General features: G+C 39.1%; 2 protein-coding genes across 9 annotated transcripts in view; one reads left to right on the forward strand and one right to left on the reverse strand.

Moving 5' to 3' along the window:
- The window catches only part of SLCO5A1 (solute carrier organic anion transporter family member 5A1), a 64239-nt gene extending 59404 nt beyond the window's left edge, over positions 1-4835 (forward strand). Inside the window, exons 7-9 of the mRNA XM_048938923.1 lie at positions 1405-1646; positions 2538-2602; positions 3877-4835. Of these exons, the coding sequence (XP_048794880.1) occupies positions 1405-1646; positions 2538-2602; positions 3877-4322 (753 nt within the window). The 3' untranslated portion in view covers positions 4323-4835. The remainder of the gene's footprint in view (positions 1-1404; positions 1647-2537; positions 2603-3876) is intronic.
- Positions 4836-15917: 11082 nt separating this feature from the next.
- SULF1 (sulfatase 1) overlaps positions 15918-22918 on the reverse strand; it is a 190727-nt gene continuing 183726 nt past the window's right edge. For 7 of the 8 annotated variants that reach the window (XM_048938917.1, XM_048938918.1, XM_048938919.1 and 4 more), the window contains one exon: positions 15918-18353. In XM_048938917.1, coding sequence (XP_048794874.1) covers positions 17536-18353 — 818 coding nt within the window. In that variant the 3' untranslated portion in view covers positions 15918-17535. The remainder of the gene's footprint in view (positions 18354-22918) is intronic. The other variant, XM_048938922.1, reaches the window with a different exon arrangement.

The following is a 22918-nucleotide window of genomic DNA, read 5'->3' on the forward strand; positions in this document are numbered from 1 at the left end:
TTTAAAAATGTGTAGTAAAATACTGGATAAATTCTCATTAGGATGTTCAGCTAAATCCCATGGAAAAAAATAAAAATAAGGTGCTGCCATAACACAGCTGTGAATAGGAGTATAAATTGAAGTTGACAGGCAACCCTAATTCGGTTATTTCCTGATGTCTGAGTGCTTAAATTTGCAATATTAAGATGGTCTTGTAACGTAGATTCTCTGCATATGTGCTCCTACATTTATGAATATGAACATAAAAATCAAAGTGTTATGCGTGCACTGATCTGCTTCCCTAACACAGGAATATTCTCAGTCACCACACAAACTTTTGCCATTAAAAAACTGTAGTAGAAAAGATGTAATGAGAGCCTATTTCTGACCTAGCTTTCCCTCATATGGCTCTGATCACACTATCCTTTGCCTCAGAAATGCCAGTTTACTGCACAATCTTTTCATGCTATTTTCAACTCTTGTCCATTCAAGAATCCCTCGTGTCTTCCAATATCACCGTTTAATTCTCTCTGTTCACCTTATTCTCTGTTTTTCCTCTTGTTCACATCCCATCCATATCCACACTCCACACTCAGCTGAAAGTTTCTGGGTTCCACGTGTGAAACACAGCTTTCTGCTCTTTATCCAAGTCTAGATAGGTTATACCATAGAGATAGCAGAAGATACCTCCTGCAGATGACAGTGAACAGCCTGCCAAATTCCAGAATATGGTATTGTCAGTACTGCTTAAAGGTTGTTTCCTCATAGTTTTGATAATATACCAGAATTAATCTTTTCCTACATCATCCTTGTTAGAAGTGATTGAATTGTTTCTGCAAAGTTCTCAAAAACTCTTATTTTTATAAATGCTTGCCTAACTGTTGCTTGCCTAACGGCTGTTTACAAAGGTGGATAGTGATAGGACAAGGGGGAGTGGTTTTAAACTGAGACAGGGGAGGTTTAGGTTAGATATTAGGAAGAAGTTTTTCATACAGAGGCTGATGACACTCTGGAACAGGTTGCCCAAGGAGGTTGTGGATGCTCCATTCCTGGAGGCATTCAAGGCCAGGCTGGATGTGGCTCTGAGCAGCCTGGGCTGGTGGTTGGTGACCCTGTGCATAGCAGGGGGGTTGAAACTAGATGATTGTTGTGTCCTTTTCAACCCAGGCCATTCTATGATTCTATGAACTAGTGGAAGTTATGAGCAATGGGAAAGCAGATCTATTATGGGATATTTGGGCCAGCTTTGAAACCTCTCAGAGTGGTAATTTTGACTGTATCTGGGATCATGATGCTGGAGACTGTAGAACCCTGATTGGGAAGTATTTGATGCTTGCTGTGAAGGTTACGTAGGACATACCATGTCTTTCTCACGTGAGTTTTCATGTGGAAATGTTCTCTGTTTCCCATTTCCCCTCTCCCCAGGTAAGAAATTACACAGAGTGCGCCTGTGTCCAAAGCCGCCAGGTTATCACCCCGCCGACAGTGGGCCAGCGCAGCCAGCTCCGGCTAGTCATCGTCAAAACCTACCTGAATGAGAACGGCTATGCTGTTTCTGGGAAGTGCGATCGAACCTGCAACACACTTATCCCATTCCTGATATTTCTCTTCATAGTGACCCTTATTACAGCGTGCGCCCAGCCATCAGCAATCATAGTGACACTCAGGTAGGAACAAAGATATAGGCTCATGTACATATTTTTGTTGTGCTTGCTGTCACCAGTGTCTGTGTCAGAAGAATTTAGAATATTTGCATGATAATGCACTTTGGGAAACAAGAAATGTCCAACAATTTCTAGACCATATATAGAGAGAACAAATAAAAACATACCACCTTGATATTCCACTGTCATTTGGATACCTCGGACTTGTGTTCCTTCTCTGACTTTTCCACCTGCACAGTAAGAACAATAAGAACACATTGTCACTGTACTGCAGTTATGGAAAGGTAAACTGCAACCAGTGAACATTAATACTGCAGAGAGCTTCACTTTAGTGAGATACATAAGGGAAATATTCAGCAGAATTTGTAATGCTCATCGAAGAAGAGAATGCCTCCCTCCCCCTAGTCCACGGAACAGCAATGCCATGTACTGTGCACAGCACGTTGGTCCAAGATTTGTGGCCCAAGTTATTTCTCTGGTTTTTCAGTTTCTGGCTGAGTTCTTGGCTTGAAAAGCTTGACTATCTGACTGCAGTTTTTCTGTTTGTTCTTTATCTTCTATTCCAGTGTCACTACAAGTTGCCTATCTGAATTTCAGATATTTTGGTTAAGATTTAAAAAATAACTTGTGATTTACTGAAATTGTTGTGGCATTGTGAAATATCACTATTCTGCATACAGTGCTTTGAAAGCTTGACTTTTTTTTTTTTTTTTTTTTAACTATTGGAAGGAATCTCATATTGCTTATGTTGAAATGGAAGAATGTTTAGCCAGACTGTTTGGATGTTGACAAAAATTTATTATAGCTCAGAAAAAAAAGCCAGGATGTAAAGTCAGAACAGTCTACAGCAACTATGATGACTAGTTTGTAAAGGAGTTTCTTTTTGTCTGTTAGGTCTGTGGAAGATGGGGAACGGCCCTTTGCACTAGGAATGCAGTTTGTTCTATTACGAACTCTTGGTAAGTCATGTAGCTACTAAGCTTTCACAGAAACCGCAGAGTTTCCAAAAGGTTTGTGATGCCTTAAATGTAACGTTAAAGTACTAAAATTCCATAAATATGCCACTAATGACCTGACTGATTGTATTAGGAACTTAGAATTAATAGCTTCTGAAAATGTTGTCACTGAGAATGTATTTAAAACAATTATTTTTATTATTGACGTTCTGGAATGATATTTTTGTCCCAGAAAGAAGTATTTTAACAGTTTCAAGTTTTATTTAAAAACCCTACCTGACATGATTTGGTTTTTGACAAACTAATATTTTCTTTTGACAACAATTGGTAATTTCTTGATCCAGTTAGATGACATAGTAAGAGCAACTTTGGTCTTCTAAACATGTCCATAGCCGGATTGTGTCTGTCTTCAGTCCTTCTCCTCTCCCATAAATAATATTGCGTATTCGAGGACAGGAACTGGAATTACTTGGAAAAGAAGATGAAGTGCCAGTGCTCATCCTCTTGAACTCCTAAAATCCCAACTGGTTCTGGTGTTCAGCTACTACCAAATAGTATATAATGAATAGAGCAAACAATATAGTAGTGAATAGAACAAGCGGTGATTATTCTATGTGAGAACAAGAGGAAGAGTACTTGTGGCTGCATCTGGTCAGTAAGGCAATAGTTTTCTTTGAGGAAGGCCCTTTCTGACTCATCTTAAAGATGTCATATTTCCAGGGAAAACAGAGCATTTAAGGGTCTGGCAATTTTAGATGTTAAATTCGGTTTCTGAGGAAGATACCTTCAAAAGAGAGATTGAAACTCTAGTGGTCTTATTACTTCCATCCTTCTTCGGTAAGAGAAATGTTTTGCAATTTTCTGTGGCTTTTTCTCCTTAATCTAAAGCAGCAATCTGCTCTTTCCCAGCTTATGAGTAATGGATGTTCAACGAGTAACGCTGTGGAGATAACATCTCATTTTTTTTTCCTGCTGATTTTATTTCCTGAGAGCACTGGAGTTTCTTTGGGGGGACAAATAGTTCATGAAGAGCTGGCTGGGCTCTACAGAGTGGAGCAGTAGCTGTTGTAAGGTGTTGCTGCGCTGTCTTTACTTCAACACTGTCACTTATATGGTGTTCCTAAGTGGGATAAGTACTGATGGTGGGAAGAATAGAGCAGTAGAAATCTCGGAACTTCTTGACCTACACCTGTTTGGCTTACATGCATACATAGTTTATTTGGAAGTCTTCCTCTATCTGCTAACACGTATTAATGCTGTTGCTATTTTTATTTCAGCTTACATTCCCACTCCAATTTATTTTGGGGCTGTTATTGATACCACATGCATGCTTTGGCAACAGGATTGTGGCGTACAAGGATCTTGTTGGGAATACGATGTCACCTCATTTCGTTTTGTCTACTTTGGGTTGGCTGCTGCTCTCAAGTTTGTAGGATTCTTTTTTATTTTTCTGGCCTGGTACTCCATTAAGTGTAAAGAAGAGCAACTACAGAGACAAAGATGGAGGGCTTCGCCGGTGAACACTGTGAGTGAGATGGTTGGCCAAGCTGGACTCCAACAAAACTATGCACGGACTAGATCCTGCCCTACCTTCAGTTCTCGAGGAGACATTGGTATGGCACAAGGAATGAACTGCATAGCACAGACATACCCTGGCCCCTTTTCAGAAGCAATAAATTCCTCAAATGAAAATGCATTGGAAGAAGTCACTGCTGAGATATAGACCCCTGGCTTGGTAATGTAATGTTTAATTTTGTTGGTTGACTTAATTATGGCGCCTTGTAAAACACCTGTGCCTTCTATTTTTAATCTAAATGTAACACATGGTAAAACCAACAAAGCTTAATGCATACAACCATAGTATGTTCCTGAGGGCTGGATACCTCAAACCAACCCAAGTTCTTAATTCTCCCTTCCTGACAATGGAGTTTTAAAAATCGTGTTTGTAATTATTTCAGCTGTGTCCATTAAATGTCCATGCCCTATCTAATATCAGTGTAAGGATGGAGAACAACAGAAGTCAGTGGAAGAGTGACAAAAACTCATATTGTTAATGTCTAGATGTCACAAAAATGCTTAAATGTATCATCTTTCACATCTGCAAGTAATATTTTTAAGAGATGAGTAATTACTGTGAGTTCTGCTACAAAGCACAACTAAACTTGTTTAAACTATGCAACTTACTCAGATAATTGTATGTGCAGCAAATTATGTATAAAGTTTGCTTTTAAAGACATTACTGCAAGTCAATTTGAAAGGGGCTATTTTCAGATATACATGTTAAAATAAAAAAGAACATAACATTTAAAGTACTGTTAATAACACGTTAAGCCATACAAAATTTATGCATCAGGTAATGTTTTGCAAATGTGGAGACATAATATCTTTGTTCTGTCAAAATGTGCATTAATTTTCATTTGATAGGAAGCAGTCGTTCTTCACAAAGTACACAGGCTAGGAGAGTATAATGCTTAGAGTAAAAAAAAGCACTTAAGTACTAATCTGTGATAACATTAAGGTGTAGGAACCATGTACACATACCATGTCAGATGTTTATCTGTTATGATACAGGTCACCTGGGTGGCCCTTATTATTACCAGATCCATTTTTTTTCCTGAAAAAGAAAATAACCAGCTATGGCTTACAGGAAATTCTTGGCTGTGCTTCAGGAGTGCATGCCAGACGAGTTCAGCTTTGGTGAGGGAACCTCTGGGTAGAGCTAATGGTCTCGTTTTGTTTCTTACTGGCTGTTTGGAGCGAGGGTGGCACATCTCTCCACAAGACCTAGCAGAGAAGCCTTCAAGTGGACTGTGAGCACGTGGGCTGCCCCCATGCCCAGCGTGAGGCCTTCTTCCCAACTGCTGGCACCTCTGCGGTGCTTCTCCCTGGTGCTCCTGCCCTGGTTCTGCCTCTCCTGTTGCCTGCCTTGGAGCAGGCTGCTGGAACCACCCTGGAAGCTGTAGGTGTATGGATTGTCCTGCACGTGACCAGCCTTCCTCAGCTTCGTTTAAAGCTTTCTGTGAGGACAAAGGGTGAGTTGGCTCTCCTCCACCCATTCAGGGAAGAGCTAAGAATATAAATTGTCTGTGAGCAGGGACCCATGAGATGTGGCCTTTACTTATTCCAAACTACTACGGTGTGTTTTCTGCCCCGCTCTTAGCATTTCATATATTGCTCTGGAGACTTTGTAGTGCCCTTCTTACAATGTACTAATGATGTCTCAAAGGGCAGGGAACAATTTCAGTGGACACCAGGAAATCAAAGCTGTATTTTGCCCTGCAGGGAAAGCCTTACTAGTTTAGGAAATTAGAAGCATTAGAAGAACTCAATGATGGGTAGACTTGGATTTTGCTATGTGTTTAGCCTGCATGGAATCAAACAAGAGAAAGCAGAACATTGGGAATGTAAGAAGGATTTTCTTTCTAGTTTAATTTTTAATTTACAGTTTGTAAGATGATTAAACATATATGGAACTAAGTCCTCTTCCCCTTGAAATAAAAGGGAATACTCTCTTTGGCATCAGGATTTGCTTCTCCTTTGCTGATTGCCTTCCATCATCTCTTGTCTCTCCTTGACCAGCATGTGGCTTTACCCACTGGCTTGGTTCCCCTGCTAGAAATGTTGACTGCTTATTTCAGAATGTCTCAGTCCATTTATGTGACTTGTTATTAATTCCATTCTCTGTGGCTGCAAAATACAGCATAGAGGAATATCATTATAATCACCTTCTGCTTTTCTGTACATACTAGTATCTTTTTGGATTCAAGCCTCAGAATTTTTTTGTCTTGTGCAGCTGCTGGGAGCGATATATCTGCAGTCAGTTTGTGCCACCTGGGATTTTAGCTTCTGTACTTCTCATCCCAAGGAATACATTTCCTTGTCTCAGAGGTACTGGGTACAATTTATTTTTTTACATAGGAGATCAGAATAGGTGATAGAAGTGTCTCCTCCTCCTACAGTCTTGAGTGCTTCTTGCATCAAGAAATTCATGTAATGACAAAATTTGAGGCAAAGTAGTAGGATGAAGTGTAATTGCACCCATCCACTTTAATCACTCACCCATTTTAATCCGCATGGGATGAGGTGAAAAGAGACAATCTTCAAATACCTCAGAAACAGAGCATTTAGGGAATCATAAATGATATGATAAAGAGGCTGGAGATGAATCATCTGTCCTGATCTACTCTATTTCATGCCTTGTGTGCACGTCTTTTCCATACAAATATGGAATGAGAGCAGCTTAGGCTTGTAGGATTGTCAGCAGCTAACACTGATCACAAAGAATGAGAGTGATTTAAGTGACACATCTGCAACTGCTGCAGCTTCTGAGCTGAGCGCAAGGGAATTCAGAGCTTGTCAGAATTGAGGATTTCTGTTTTTTAGGAAATCCTGACACCTCAGCTTCTAAAAGCATTTTATTTTTAATGTCTGAGAAACTGGAACATAGAAGGGAAGATATTCATTTCAGAAATACTGAAAAAGCTGTGTTTGTTTATCTTCTTGTAGCTTTTTAATTTTCATTTCAAAATTATATACTTCACAAAAGCAACCTAAATATCCAATAGTGTGTTTTTAATCTAGATAATTTTGTCAATATATTTCTACCAAATCATTTAATTAAATCAACATCCTCTGAGGGAAAGAAGACACAGCCTCTGGCGAACTTTTGATTTATTCCTGAAGAAGACTTTGTTATGATTAAGCTGTAACAGTCTAAACTAAGCCAATAAAGGCACCCAGGGTAAAAACAGTAACTCACCAGAGAAGTCAATTCCAGCCTTGTCAACAGTGACAGAAATATGGACTGAAATCTGCTGAGCAAACACTATTTTCTGAGGCTACTATTGCAGAAGGAAGCCGAGTTGCCAGAGAAGGTGTATGCAGTGATCCTAGTCACCATCAGTGTGTGGTGCTAAACTGTTTCACAGAGGAAAAGCTTTACCTATTATCCAGCGAGGGTGATCATGCTGTTTTCCTGTCATGAAACCATCTGACCATAAAACGTGAAATTCCAAAGTCATCTCAGGTTTAGCTGTTGTAAGTTCTGCCATCCTCCACTCTCCCTGCAAACACGGTAGTTTGGTTAGCGGCAAACACAAAAACACGTAAAGCAGGAGTCCTGCCCTCCTGCTCATCCACACAGTGCTATTGGTAGAATATCAAAGTATTCTACCTACAGCTAGCCAGCCAGGGAGAGTAGGGAGCAATGACACCTAGAGGTTAACTGCAAGTCTCCAGAGAGCCATGATATCATAAGGAGAGTCCAGTGTCCTCTTGCACAAGTTATGAGGGACATGAGAGAAGTAGTTCCAGTGCATAGACATGACTGAACAGATCGTTGTTTCTTATCTAAGGCTTCTCATTTCTCTGTTTCCTCAAAAAGGGGAAGACTTTAGGAAAGGAGTATCGATAGCCTCAGGCATATAAGCATGGCTTATGAAGCACTTTATTCATATTGAGTGGTTCATATAGATTCCAGTGGATGTAGTCATGGCTGGAATAACTGGAGAGTGATGCTCCGTATTTCCAATACTAGGCAAAGCCCTGCATTCTTTTAGTCCTCTTCCCATAAGCATACTGAACGTAATATGGTATAATTTGGAACTGGTGACATTTTATATATTTTCAGTACAGTATAATCAACTACAAAAAATAAGTTAAATATTCTGATGCAATTTAATTGAAAGCTTTTGATTCTTTGTCTAGTCACTGTATCTTAAAAAATGCATGTAATAATTTGTTGTTTGTCAGAACATGCAGCTAAGTGAATTAGGGTACAAATCTCCTTGCAGGAGTTAGAAATATAAGTTTGAAAGCCCTTAAATTAATCAGAAACACTTGAGTGTAGTGTTTTCAAAAATATGTTTGCTTTTTAAAAAAAATAGGTCATAAATTCATAACATAACCATTCATTATGGCTCTGATCCAGCAGAACACTTAAATACATGTCTAAATTTATATACTTAAGTGATGCACTTAAAAATAATGTGTGTATATAGGCACTGGACTGAATCCCATGTGCATTCAGAAAGAAGTTCCTTTACCCAAGGAGTAATTTCCATGCTGAGATGTTTTTTACCCATGGATTCAATGATAATCACCAGAAGAGCACAGAATGGCAGTCAGGTACTTCCCCATGGCATTCACATGTGGCTACTTCTATATCTGGCAATGGAGGAATGCTTTTTTTTTTTTTAAATAAATGACAGTTCCATGTAGCAACGCTTAGCATTACAAACTGTAAAATTTTTACTAGAATTCTTTGCTGGAATTCTTAGTTCTGGGTTAAGGTGTGATTGCATAGTGAGGAACATTACTATACTGCCTAGAGAAGCAGAGGGCATTCCAAGCAGGTATACAGCAGGCAGTAGTTGTCTAGCTCCAGAACAAGAGTTATCTCATCACCCTGGCTGATGGCACCCAGTATCACCTCATCCAGCCAGAGATGGTGGGTGTCTGATCATCTCAGATAATGGTTGCTTCCATATTGAAAATATTTTGTGAACTTGCTCAAATATATATTCTATATTTAGTTCCTAAAGCACACCATTCACACATTTTACAGATTATCAGCTGAAAATTTAGATATTTTGTGTGGATACAGAATAAATAAGGGCATATTTCTGACCTTAAAGCCGATGAAATCACTTGTAATGCTGTAGGTTTGGACAGTGCCCTTTCACAGGATTTGAACACAGAGGTTTGAATGACACATTAGAACCTCATTACTGTATGGAACTCCAGTGAGCATGACTGGGGAGAAGGGTCAGCACCTTCTGTACTATTCTTGCAGGTTCTTCCCGAATTGGCTGAATTTTTGCTGCCTTACTGTTCTTTCTGTGTGAATAATACCACTGCACTTCATGACATAAAACTGATAAATAGGTCCAAAGTGTCTTATTGCTATTTTGGAGCCAGATTCTCAGCCTCAACATTCTGATAATGAGGCTGAAGAACTGGGCCTGTCCCTTATGTTGGACATTAACATGCTGACACAGTAGTGAGTACAGGTGACATAAAGTGCTTGTTTAGCTTTTATACTCTGGTCACTGGTTAGTATTACTGTTTTCATGGATCAAAGACAAAATATTCCCTTAACAAGTTTATCTTTGTTTTTTTTCCCCCTCAGTAATCTCTCTTTCATAACAGCGTAAGAAATGTCATGCTGCACTATCTGTGTACCACAGCTGAAGCCATCCAGCTGTGACTGCTTTCCAGGGGTTTAAAACACCTAGAAACAGAATTACAGCAGTCTGAATTGGCAGAGCTTTGAACAGTGCTTGCTGGTTGTAAATTAAACCCATGCTAATACATTTCAGGCTCTTCTCATGCTGGACTTGATTTTTGAGATATTTTTATCCTTTAGAGCATTTAGAAGATGGACAGTTGGTGTCATGATGGTAGATTAATTATTTGGTATAGAATTAGGGTTTTTATTTATCTTTTTCTTACACAACTTTTTTTATGTCTAATAATTGAAAAAAGGTTATTATGTAGACATTTTCACTGAGTTGAAATGGGAAGCCTTCAGTGTGGGGATGGGTTATGACCAGAATTCACTTGATTCTTCTTCCTTATTTTGTTATGAATACATGTTATTACACTAATATATGCTATTATGTGGCCAAAGCTTTGAAAGTGTACCTGGTCCTCAGGAAGGAAATTTTCCCTATCCTTTCCACACAGTGTGTAATATAAAGTAAGGGTGACAGCTAGCAAGATCCATATCCAATATCCATACCCACATGTAGTTAATACCTGTAGTTTTTAGCATAAGTTCACGAGTGTCCTGTCCTTCAGATAAGCTCCTGTAACTTAATCCAGCCATTCAGCACAGGTCTAGCTCTGCAAGTTCAAAGTAAGTAGGCCACTCTAAAAGTCATGCCTCCTATTTGTTTCCATGGAAATTATAACAGATACAAAATGTAAAACACTATTTTCAGCAGTCAGCACTATTAGTTATGCGATTTCATCAGTGATGAGCCAGAACCTTCATGCCATGCTCGTAATAATCTGCACCAGCAGAGACAACCACTGTGGTGGTCAGCAAGGCTGCAATGTACCGCCCGCCACTTCACTGTGCTCTCATCCTGTGTTTGGTCTCCATAAATGTTCAGTAAGCATTGATCAATGTCAATGGGTGCCATTTTTTCCACATGAATAAGATTTCATACTATTGTTCCATACACACTTCCATGTCAGACACTGCTGTGTCAGACTGCCCCTCTGCTGCCATTTGTCACACAGCAACAACATGTAAAGAAATACTGGTGGCAAGGTTTGACTTCTGCTGTTTCATACCACCAATATCAACCTCTGACATCAATATAGTAAAATAAGAGGCATTACTTTTGAAGCAGCCTTCATAGCTCCAATCTTTGCTTTTTTTTTTTTTTTTTAATTATAAAATAGAATAAATGCTTATTTGCTCACGTTCCATTTTACTCTTCTCCATTTCATTAAGTTTTCTATTTCAAGTTAGCTGTCACAATGTTATCCTGTAACAGAATTTTATTCATGGTATAGAATAGCTGAAAAGCTGTGGAAATTTATGAAGGGCTACAAAAAGCATTCAAGGTATTGTTCAGCTCAAGGAAGAGTAACCTTGATAATCTTTGGACAAAAGGCTAAACAACATTATGGTGCTAATAGCTAGTAAATAGCTATTATGATGTATTCACTATGACTTCAATGACACATGCCAATGATACAACAGCATGAGTTTTTGTTCTTAAAGTCTGGAGTTCCTCCAGCAAAATTGGTGTTCATAGTTCCTAGTGAGAAAATTCCTGTCTAGCTCTTCTGTCCTTTCAGGAGGGAGTATAGGATTTGGCTCAGCACTAGCAGCTAAAGTACAAATTATATAGACCATGCAAATCTCCTATAGGATTTATTTATCTTTTTGTAGAATGTTACTTTCTTTGGTGGCTTTGCTTAAGCAGAGACTGAAAATAAATTCTGTAGGAATGGCAGGAAGTGATGGCACCTCTTACCAAGCAACATTAGTAAGAGTTTGAATTAAATTGAGGATTCAGATCTGAGATATTAATGTTCTTTCATGAAATATCAGAAAGAGGGGGGTAGAATCAGAACAAGTTCTAGCTCCAATAAGTGGAAAAAGCCAAATCTCGCCAACTTTCAAGAAAGCTAGAATGCACAACTGAGATTTTTGGTGTTTGAGTCTTTAAAACAACATTTTGCCTTTCCAGTTGAATTGAACGATAATTCTTTTATGTTATTGTACCTAGACTGCTCACTGAAAGGAGGCATGTGTATCCTACATGACATGATGTGGTACGCCTCAGAAATTTTACCTCTTTAACAAAGGTACATTTGAGAACATGAGGGGAGATGTGGGTGCAAAAAGTTGGACAAAATACTTCAAAACTGTTTCTGTACAAAGAACAACAAAAACGAATGTGAGTCACTGTGATCCATGTGACAGTGAAGGCTTTCCTTCTAACAGACTTGCTCTGTTCCCCACTTGAGCAAATGGGAGTTTTGCCCTCGGCTGCTGTGCTTACCTCTACCAAATGATTTAAGCAGCAAGAAAATAATCTGGGTAGCACAGCAGGAGCATGGAGTGGGCACACTGCCTGCAACTGGTCCGTTTTTAAAAAAACTCATTATTAAGCAAACGTGTAGAGTGTTAAGGAGATTTGTAGAGTATGTCTGACTGTATGAGTGTGTGGGTGCTGTGCTGTGGTAAAAAGAGACTAATTGGTTTATGCTTTTTTTTTTTTTTGCGTACTTTAGGGATTTTTAATTGATATTTATTTCTCAGCAGAGCTTAGGATAATTTTGAAGCTGTGTAACACATTGTTTCATGGAATCTATTGTCGGCATCTGTTGTAAACATGTGTTTACAAAACAAACTCTTGAATACTTGATATTGGAAAATAAAAAGTAGCATATCAAGTGTGTTTTATTTCTGATGAGAAAAAAAAAAGAAGAAAAAAACTCCAAAAGTTCCTGGATCAGTGTGCGGTCAGTCTGGATCAGGTGATGATGTATTCCATTTTTTAATGCTCATTTAGACAAAACCAAAATCTTTCCAGTGAATTCGGTGAGCACTGAATCACAGAGAGGTATTGATTGTGTAGAAATAAACTGTAAAATTTCATCATCTTCTCTAGTGGTAAATTTGATTTATATTGGCTACATGCTAAGAAAAACGAATCTGTTCAAAGTTGATATTGGCAGAGTTGGAAAAATACATAGGATACAAGTCTGTGTGCATCCACACACAGCTCAATACGCCAGGGCATGAACCCAAGGGCAGGGCTCCTGATGTCTGTGCTGTGCAATGCTTATTTCACTCCATGGCTCCGATTTAGTCCGCACCAAGCCATTTCCATATGCTTTGTGATGTAGGGATATGCCACAGGGATCTCCCAAAAGGCAGAATTGGCTGAGACAGGGTGAGTTTCCTCATTCCTGCAGCCACTCAGCACTGCAGGCTGTGCGCATCAAGGACCATGTCTTCACACAGCATTACAGGTCTGCAGCACGCACCCCACTGACACACAGCAAAAGCTGCAGTGGGTGCAGCACATCCTTGTAGTATGGTGGACATTTAAAAATGAAAACAAATGGAAATTACATTTTGGGTCTATGAAAACACAGAAGAGCCAAGAGGAGCCCCTGAGCTAAGTGCTGTACAACATGGATATGGCTCACCCGGTTGGTATAGCAGTGTGGCTAGTCAGTCTTGGAGCTATCTTACAGTCTGGGCTCACTCCTCTTATGTAAAAGCACAGATATATCCACAGGTGGAAACTCTGTGGAGTGCCCAGCACCTTGCATGTCGGAGCCATCAGGAGGTTTGGACAGTGCACTACAGTTGAGGAGTGACTCATGGACAGGGGGACAAACCAGGGGGCCTCAGCCCTGTCTGACTGCTGTACTTGCACTAAGAATTCTTAGTTTTCATTTTCCAAAACATACAACCAGATTAAAAAGCACCTGGCAGAATGCAAGTCCCCACTGTCCAACACCAGAGCTGTTAAATGAAGGATAAAGTAGATAAAGTCGCCAATAGTTTTCTGGCACACAGAGGCTGCTGGTGCTGGTTTAAAACCGAACAAATGAGCAAACTGCACGGGAGAGGCACTGCTGTGCGGCTCTGCACTGACACCTGCTGCCTGAACCCCCGGCAGCTCCAGGTGGCTCAGGCTGTGAGTGCATCTCCCCGGACCGGACGTGGTTTTATGGAGACTCCGCAACTTGTATCCTTCCTACCGCACTATGGCTCTCACTGCAGACTGCTGGCAGAGCACCCCATCTGGATCGCTTTTGCTGAAACAAAAGGAGGGAATTTTATTATGGGATCACTCTCAATGGGCACCAACAGCCCATGGGCACTTGGGCCATGAGATCCATCCTGAGCCAATCCTCTCTGTGAATGGCTCATGGCCTCCCTGCCCAAGTTGTTCCACCACACAAACTCTCTGCTGCTAAGAGGTTCTGAAGATGATGAGGCCTGTGCTCTGAAAAACACTCCGTTCTCATATAAACATAGAGAAATTCATATTTCTTGAGGACTTTAGGTGGTGGGAGGTGTCAGGAAGTGGCTCGTGCAGTTCAGGGGTGTGAGGGCACTACTAGCTATCTTCTATAAGATCCCAGGGGAAACACTTCACCTAACTCTGACAATTAGAACAGATGTGCAAGCCTTGAAGATATTCCTAATCAGCTCCAGGCCCTTTCTAGAAAGTAGAAAATGACATCATGCCTTTCAGAAAAGACACACCTCCATTATTTTGCAGATCAGACAAAGCCAACCAAGCAGGTCCCTCTCTCAGGCCTCCCCATGCGAGGACCACTCACCCACAAGATCAGATGAGGGCATTTGTTTTCTTGCCTAGCCCGTCACTCTCCAGCACCTGCAAGGGGTTCCTGACAGTCACACCACGTGTTGCTCAGTGCTTGACTGTCTCAGCTATGGAATAAGAAGTACAGTACAGGAGGAAATGTAGACTTCACTGGGACAGTAACAGGCTGTCTAACAAGTTGCTTAGGACATCCGCGTAGGGATGTGTTAGCTTTTGACACTCTTTCTTTGGGCTGGTTTTATAGTTGATACTTGTTTCCAGAATGCAAGGACCAGAGTACAGTTCTCTCTGTACCTCTAAGCTCCAGGGAGCCTCCTTATTTTTTTTTCAGCACATTACTGTAAGAGAACTGCAAAGAAACTCCCACATAAACTATCTGATAGTTTGGAAGGTGAGGCACTGTTTTGGAAGAAGGAAGGTCGATCACTTTCACACTGAGGAAGGTGCAAACTCACATCTTCCATTTCATGAGCGAGTACTTCAAGCTGTCACATACACAGGAAGGACAAGAGGGGTAAATGACCATGCTTTTGCACTGTTCCCTTCTATCTCTTTGCCAAAGCTGTAAGAGGAGAAAGCACCTTGCTAAGCTCTGTCAAGGAAACACTCTGAGAATGGAGGGCACATATTTGTTATTGGATAACTCCCTACACAAAGACACGAGTAAGATGGATGTATAGGACTGTACTTAAGCTCGCCTTTGTACTTCAAGTTGTCTCTGACTTGCTGGCTCAGCTTCTTTTGAAATGTGCCCTTGGAGCTTCCAGTGTGCCTTCAAGAGGCAGGTATCTCTAGAATTGTCTATCCAGCACTGCCACGATAGATTTTTAAGCACTGAGGCTCTCTGCTGTTCCCCTCATGATTTCCACATGCAACCCCTGTAACTTCAAGTCTGCAGGAGCAGAGATGTCCAAGCACTGTGTAAATGAAAGAAGAGGTCAAGAAGTGCAGCTTCAGAGACAGATTTTAACTTAAGCAGCTAACTGTATTCACATGTCACCAAGGACACACAGGGCATGTGAAAGACAACCTGTACCTTGAAGCCTACATTATTCTTCGTAGTCCCCTGTGTGAGGAGACGCTCCTCCTCACAACAGATCTGTGGTCCATTATCAGTGGTCCAGCCCGTGTTGTGCCCAGCCTGTTGCACCTTGCTGCTGCAGGTAGGGATCAGGGGGTGGCATGATGTGACACTGCTTTACTCCCATGAACCACAGTTCTGCAGCCTTGTGCCATGACTTCAGGGAAGAAAGGATCGGATGAATTGGGATTTAAAAAAATAAATCACAGCGGGTCTTAAACAAAAAAATATATATTATTCACAATCTCCAGGAATAATTTAAAACTAACAGAATGTAGCGTGTTATTTCATTACCCATTGCTTTCAGTGTGGATGGATTCTTAAAGCCAAAAATCTGAACATATTTTTAAAATAAATCTGAATTGCTAGGAAAGCTGGATCATCTGGACTTCTCTGAAGCAGGTAAAGTAAAACACTTTTTATTTCAAGAAATATTGCTTCTAGACTTTCCCGAAGCCAGAATTGTTCTATAAAAGTATCACAGAAATATTATACAAGATTTAAAAACACAGCTGGTATCCTAGTAACTTGAAACCTATGTACAAATAGCTTCATTCATGACCATAAATACGTTTGTTCTATCAATCAGCCCATGACACATACATCAGATAAAGAGCTAGTTAATTTTAACATATGTACAGAGTCCATCAAAAAGACTGCTCTTTAAAATTATTAAAATCCTACTAAAACAATCTTGTTTTTAAAAAGTTTCAACTGAAAGTACAATGTGATGAACGTAAGTTTAACCTGCAGTGCTTGCAATAGCCCCAAAACACTCACTACACTAAACAAGACGTAACAGATAGGAAAACACTCTCAAGAATCGGATGCTGTGGAATTACATCTGATTGAGGTAATTCTCTTTTGGTGGCATTGTGCTAATTATTTTGAATTTATTAAAAAAAAAAACAAAAACAAAACCAGATACTAAGTTTCTAGTAATACAGATTTTCAAAGTTATTTTTGTGTTATACTTTATAAACTTTAAAGTTTGGTAAAGTTCAAGAAAAAACTTAGAACAATACAACAACAAAAAATATCTAAGCTACTATTTTTTACCCCATGTGCCTTTTGCATCTAGAATAATGTAAATCTAACATGATTTTATCATTCCCTTTAATGACTGTTCAAAACAACAAGAAAAAAGAAAGTCTCAAAATGAAAAGAATGCTTTCAAGATAATGTTCAGTCTAATAAAAATCAGATCTTGTGACAAAAGTATATATGAATTGATGTAAACCCTTCTACCAGTATCAGATAAAAAGAAAAGTCAAAAAAAACCTCATGTATTTTTAATACTGACAATATCATATATAGGGAAACAATCCAATTTAAACAAATCCTGCTATACTTAACAAGTATTAGCCATACCTTTCTGAGAGTAAATTTAATTAAATCAAAGTAACAAAACCATGCAATATTTTTGCTAAGATGATATTCAAACAGTCTGTTTCCACAATCCATGCTGATTATCTCTTTCCTGTCAATCTATTTATTGGTTTCACAATTACATTAATCAACGAACAAACTAAGAACAGGTAAGCTATTAGATTCATAAATGGTATGGCATACAGATTTTAAAAGTGCAACATCATTTTAGTTAAAAGTGTGGCATTAGGAATTTCCAGTGGTTAAAATAATTTATCAAAAATACATTATGCAGACAGATTGGGTGGACTGAAACATTCATTCATGGTAGGATCATTTGGAAATGGAGAAAGCCACTTGAACATCCTTGTCAAAGAAATTATTTTAGCTTACAGAGAATGTGCTACTGCATTAGAAATTAACACTGTTTCTTTCCATTAAAAAGCTGGAAATCTTGCTTTCCAGTTTGGAGAATCACTGTGAAAGTATGTATGGGTGTGTGTGAACAAAATACACACAGACAAATACTGAACTGGTCTTAATTTAGCTGCAAATTTTATCTACAGTGAACATGGAATGTCAGTTGTCATGATGACCTTTATTAGTCTGCTAATAATAAAAAGGAGAATGTATTTAATGATTTGCAACTTGATCTAACCCAAGGAGAGTGAAGATGAGGCACTGCCTTCTATGTTTAGGACTTGTGAAGTTTCCCCTCTAAGACTTTGTTCTGTTTTCTTCAAAAATGTTCCTGTTTTCTGGGTACTGATGGATGAATCCCTAATGGATACATTTAGAGCCTGATGAACAACAGGTTGATCGGACCTCACGGGAAGATACATTTGATCTCCAAATATGTCTCTCATAGCATCAGTGTCCTGATGAGTGTCTTTTTGAGGAATGCTGACGGGTTGTAGCATGAAGCCATGCCGGGACTCCAACTCTATCAAACCATTTCCACTGAAATCCATATCAAAACGGTCTGATTCTTTATCCTCCATCCATTTTTCAGGTTGATTATTTCTCCAGTGTGCGTCATTCAAACTACTTTTTTCAGGAATATCATTGTTTAATTCAAGTTTTCTCTCCTGACTTAAATTCATGGTGCTCAAAGCTAGGGCTGCAAAGTCTGTTGGCACAATAAGCTCCAATTCTTCTCCAGTCAGGCCGCTCGCCTCTTCTGCAGAAGACATTTCCGCTGAGGTTGATGTAGATGATTCGTCTCCATCCCTGTTGCTTTGAGCAGTGTTAGCCTTGTCTGTTTTATTTTGCTGGTAGTAACTGTTCAGCAGTGCAAACATTCTATCTACATCCTTCAAGTAATTAGTCCAGTCAGCCAGACTAAGTCTATAGTTGTATCTGTGTTCATATACACTTTCATTCACTCTGTACAAGTCTTCCAGTCCTTGCCAGTTGATGTCACCAGTGAAATTGGGCAGGTTAGCCTTCCCATCCATCCCATAACTGTCCTCTGTTAAAAGAAAGAATACAGCCTAATGGTGAACATCAGCTTAAAGGTGCAAGCAAAGCTGCTGCATGTGTTCCTCCTCCCATTTCCTTGAAAGCACCACTACGCATAGCATATGTATCTCTAACTGGAAGATGCTCCACATCTGCAATCATCTTGCTAATGATTGTGGCCTCAGGTGAGTCACAGCTCCTGCAGAACACACAGCAGTGAAACCCCTGTTTTCTGCTGCATCCTTGGACTGAGTAAAACAGGGCAGAATCTGCCCTAATGGGGCTTTGTGATGGCATTTAACGATAGATCTTCCCTATGGTATTTCAAGGCATAAGACTTGCTTTAGTGCCTGACTAATCCATCTGCCTGTCCTAAACATTCCACCAAACGATGCAATGAACAAACAATGGTTGAGTATAATAGATGGGACTAATTCTGAAAGCCAATACTGACAAGAACTTCAACAAAGACCATAGGAATTTGATGTATAGCTTGAGATATAAGTTCAGCAAAGCAACTAGCCAAGTATTATTTAACAAATTATACTCTAAGATAGTTTCTATACCTTGCCAGCATTCTCTTTAGTTTACATGGAGCACAGAGAAGAAATGAAAACTGTAAAAGTTTGGTGTGAATCAAGTTATAGGACTTCAGCACTCAATAGGATATTGTTAAAATTTATATAGAATATCTCCAAACTTTTTATTTTTTATTAAAATATCTAAGGTTTATCAGACAATATATCTGAATAACGAGCAATGGAACAACTACAGTGACTCAGGTCATCAAATGTACTGTGAAGTCCATTTTATACTGACAAGTTATACTGAATACGATTATTTCATATAATTCACAGCACATCCAAGTATTTTCCCTAAAAAATAGCCTACAAGGAAAAAATAATTAGGTAATGTAGAAGGCATTCAGGGAAAGTGGCAGACCCGTCCTCACAAAAGATCTCATAGGCAATATTTAGCAATTAATTCACTGGGACAACTTGTTCATTTTCTGAAAATTATACACGCAAGTAGGCTAGAATAACTAAGCTAGAAGTGCAGGAGACTATAGTCCAGCAGTGTGAACTGAGTACGCATACTTATCTATATATCAGATGCCTCAAATCTATAGAAAATTTTCGACAATTCTATTAGTTTATTCGTATTTTAACTTGCCTTTCCTAATTCAAGTAAAGCAGGAGATTCAGCGTCTATTATATTTTACAGTCTTTGCTTCTTTACTAGCTTGTGATTTCACAGTGAAAAAAATTCTCCAATATTCAGTCCGCCATACAAAAAAAAAAAAATCACAAAAATAGTGTCATGGTCAGAAAAAAAAAAATCATGATGAGGGGCCTGATTCTGCTCCTATCAAAGTCAGACCACTTTCCTTACTTGGGAACACCTTAGCCTTTACAAATATTATACAATGTAAAATGTAAATATTTTACTTTTTAAAAGCCAGTACAAAAAAGTAGTCATTCCAACACCACTGTGTTCCTGTTTTGTATCTTAGGCTGTCTTGGCAAACAGTTGGCAAATTCCCTACCACAGGAAACAACACAAGCTTTTTTGGATCTAGTAGAGTAGCTAAGGAAGAGGGCCTCGCTTTGCATGGCCATGAGCACCATATACATAAGTTAGATTATGAATAATTTGTTGCCTGAAACAACAACAACAAAAAATTAAATTCTACAGAGGTTTCAAGAAATAAGTCTTACTGTTCTAGTGTTCAGAAGAATAAAAGACTCTAGGAATGAACACAGGAAAGAATGTACTTTTGAAGAATTTAATTAACTACACTACAAATGTTACAAATCTTTATTAGTTGTACTGATAATTTCATATATCCCTTTCTATCTATCTGTCTATCTAATTTGCCAAATATGAGTCCATGTAGGAATACAAACTTCCACAAGAACAGTTAGTGATTAAAGTGGTTTGATATATTACGGTAGAAACTGAAACTGGAGCAGTGCCATTTGATCAATAACAAGATTGTGTATGAACCAGGGCAGTGTGGGGCAAATCAGAGGCCAGGATGTTGGCTTTTGGCCCAGAAGAATCTCTGCTGCCAGTTCAAGGGTGGCAGTGTGAACAGTGGGGACATTTTGGGGCTGGTGAGAAGGAGTTGCTGTTCCTCATGAGCCTCGTAGCAGGGTGCTGGTGCTGTGCTGCAGAGAAGTTAGATCAGCAAAGAGCTTGCTGCATTTCTACAAAGCAGCTCAAAGACTGAGACCATCATACTGATTCTAATCTTTTCCCCCCTAAACATTGCATTTTTTCTGCTGTCTCAATTTTACCACTGATGACTGAGGAGTTTCACAGCTGAGAAGGCACTGGAACTTGTTCCGTCAACTTCATGTCCATAAGATAAAAATAACTTGTTTAAACACATGGAAAAGAGGTAACTTGCATTCATACATGTTAAGCAAGTAGGAAAGCTAAATCTTAAGGTCCTAGAGCTGACTGGTCGACTGTGCAAGTCATCTCACAGCTTAATTCCACAACTTAGCAGTAAGCAAGATGTTTCCCACTGAAATCAAAGTATATAGGAAGGAACGAAGAGGAGAGAAAAGGTTTTCTCCTGTAAGAAATCTCATTACAAAAAGGTCTGAAACAGAAAAGCGGAGGTGAGTTGCATTTGAGTAACAACATGTCAGTGGTTTCTTCTATCAATATTTGGGAATCACTCATCTATATCACAGACGCTAATGAAATAAAAAGGGTTGCTAACTGTTCATAATAAAACATCTTCAGATTTTCTTTTTTTTTTTAAATCAAGTATTATCTAAACTTCACTGACTAATTATTATGCCTCAGAGTCCCATGATGCTATCTGTGGCTGTGTTATCCCCAAATCAATTCAAGATGTGGCTGCATCTCCTTCTAAACTAAAGGCAAGTAGGTACAATCACCTCCATGGTGACTTTGAAAATGGACAAGGAGAAAAGAGGAGATTGTGATTCCTACATCCTGTAATTAATTACATATGCAGAGTCACGTTCTATTTGTTCAAGGACACAGGCGACACACATTTTTCCCTGCAGAAACTTTCTACCTTTGTATTAAGGAAATGGCACTCTACTGACTGTTTCCATACAGGTCTGTTGTTCCAGTATTGTCCTTGAAAACTTGTAGTGCTGTACTAACTCAGGACATTTTAAACTGGAAACAGATCTAAGTGGAGAACAGAGGCTGATAATTTTTTTTTTTTTTTTTAAAAGAACAAAAGAATCCCACCAGTATAGGGCTTGAACCCAGACATCCTTGTGCACTGAGAAGCTAGCTGTCTGGAACAGAGGAATACTCACAGAGCAATATTACTGGTATCATACTATACTATTTATCCCAGTAGCACAACCTTTATTGGTCTTAGTAGTTAAAGCATTTTCATTAACACACTGCATAAAAAGATTAACTCTGGGTGCTCTATTTCATGCAATCCTACAATTAAAATTTCTGTTATACAATTCCATTTCTGTTATATCTGTAGTTAAAATTGGGAATATTTACAAGAACATCTTCTAATGAAAAACTTCAAATCATAATTACAGGGATTACTCTCTATCGTTGCTGTAACCCGGTTCCCATCAGGCTGTAATGTGAACCACTGGGATGTGACCAAACAAAAGCTTATCATTTTCTACATCCCCAAACTACACAAGTCAGAAAATACAAAATTGACTGCATGGGGAAAAAAAAAAAAGCTGATTAATTTGGAGGTCTACAAAATGTTGAAGTCCATTATCTTAATTGTTTCCTGGCTGCTGGGAGCAGTGACAAGGCTCTTCTCAGAACACTGAAGAAAAGCTTTCCCCAGACTTCTATACTCGTTGGGCCAGTTTACACCTCAGGCATGCTATGTATATTAGGACCAACTCCACCAAAGCAGACGGAGATGAAAATATATAAGACTGATATATAGGGAGGAGATATCAAGTCTAAATATGACAGCCCTCTAAATGTTTTCCGCTTAACAAAATCGCTGCTTGCTGAACAGTGTTAAGACCTGAGTCTCATAAGGCTTTTGCTTTATGACCGGTTACTCCACCAGGAGGAGGAGCTAGCTGGACTCAGCATGAGAGATATGTAGGTACTGTAAGTATACTTGTCCTGCAAACCTCAGTTTCGGGCATTAGGAACAAGACATCTCACCCACTGCCCTTCCTGAATGCTACGCATGTGCTGATCAAAATGAGCACTCTTTTGCTTAAAGCAACATCTGTCAATATTTTCTAAAGCCAGTGAGAAGGTTTTACTTTACTTCTGTAGGTTTGATTAGGCTCCTTGCACACATATATTTCAGGAAGCTTTTTAAGCACAGTTGTTTTTCCACTTAAAAAGCAGCTGTAAAGACTTCCTAAATAAAAACTGAAAGAAAAAAAAAAAAAAATGCAGCAACAGGAAAACAACCCAAAAGAGGTCATTCTTTTTGTGTCATTTTTCCTGCATAAACATCTAAGAAATACAAGCATGGAATATGAGCCGTATGAAGTCTCGCTGTGACAATGAGCTACGTTAAATGCAGAATGGTAGGTCTAAAAAACAATGGCCACGTTCAGTGTAGTTAGAAAA

This window comes from Lagopus muta, chromosome 3, assembly GCF_023343835.1.
Source record: "Lagopus muta isolate bLagMut1 chromosome 3, bLagMut1 primary, whole genome shotgun sequence".
In the NCBI taxonomy this organism is placed as follows: Eukaryota; Metazoa; Chordata; class Aves; order Galliformes; family Phasianidae; genus Lagopus; species Lagopus muta.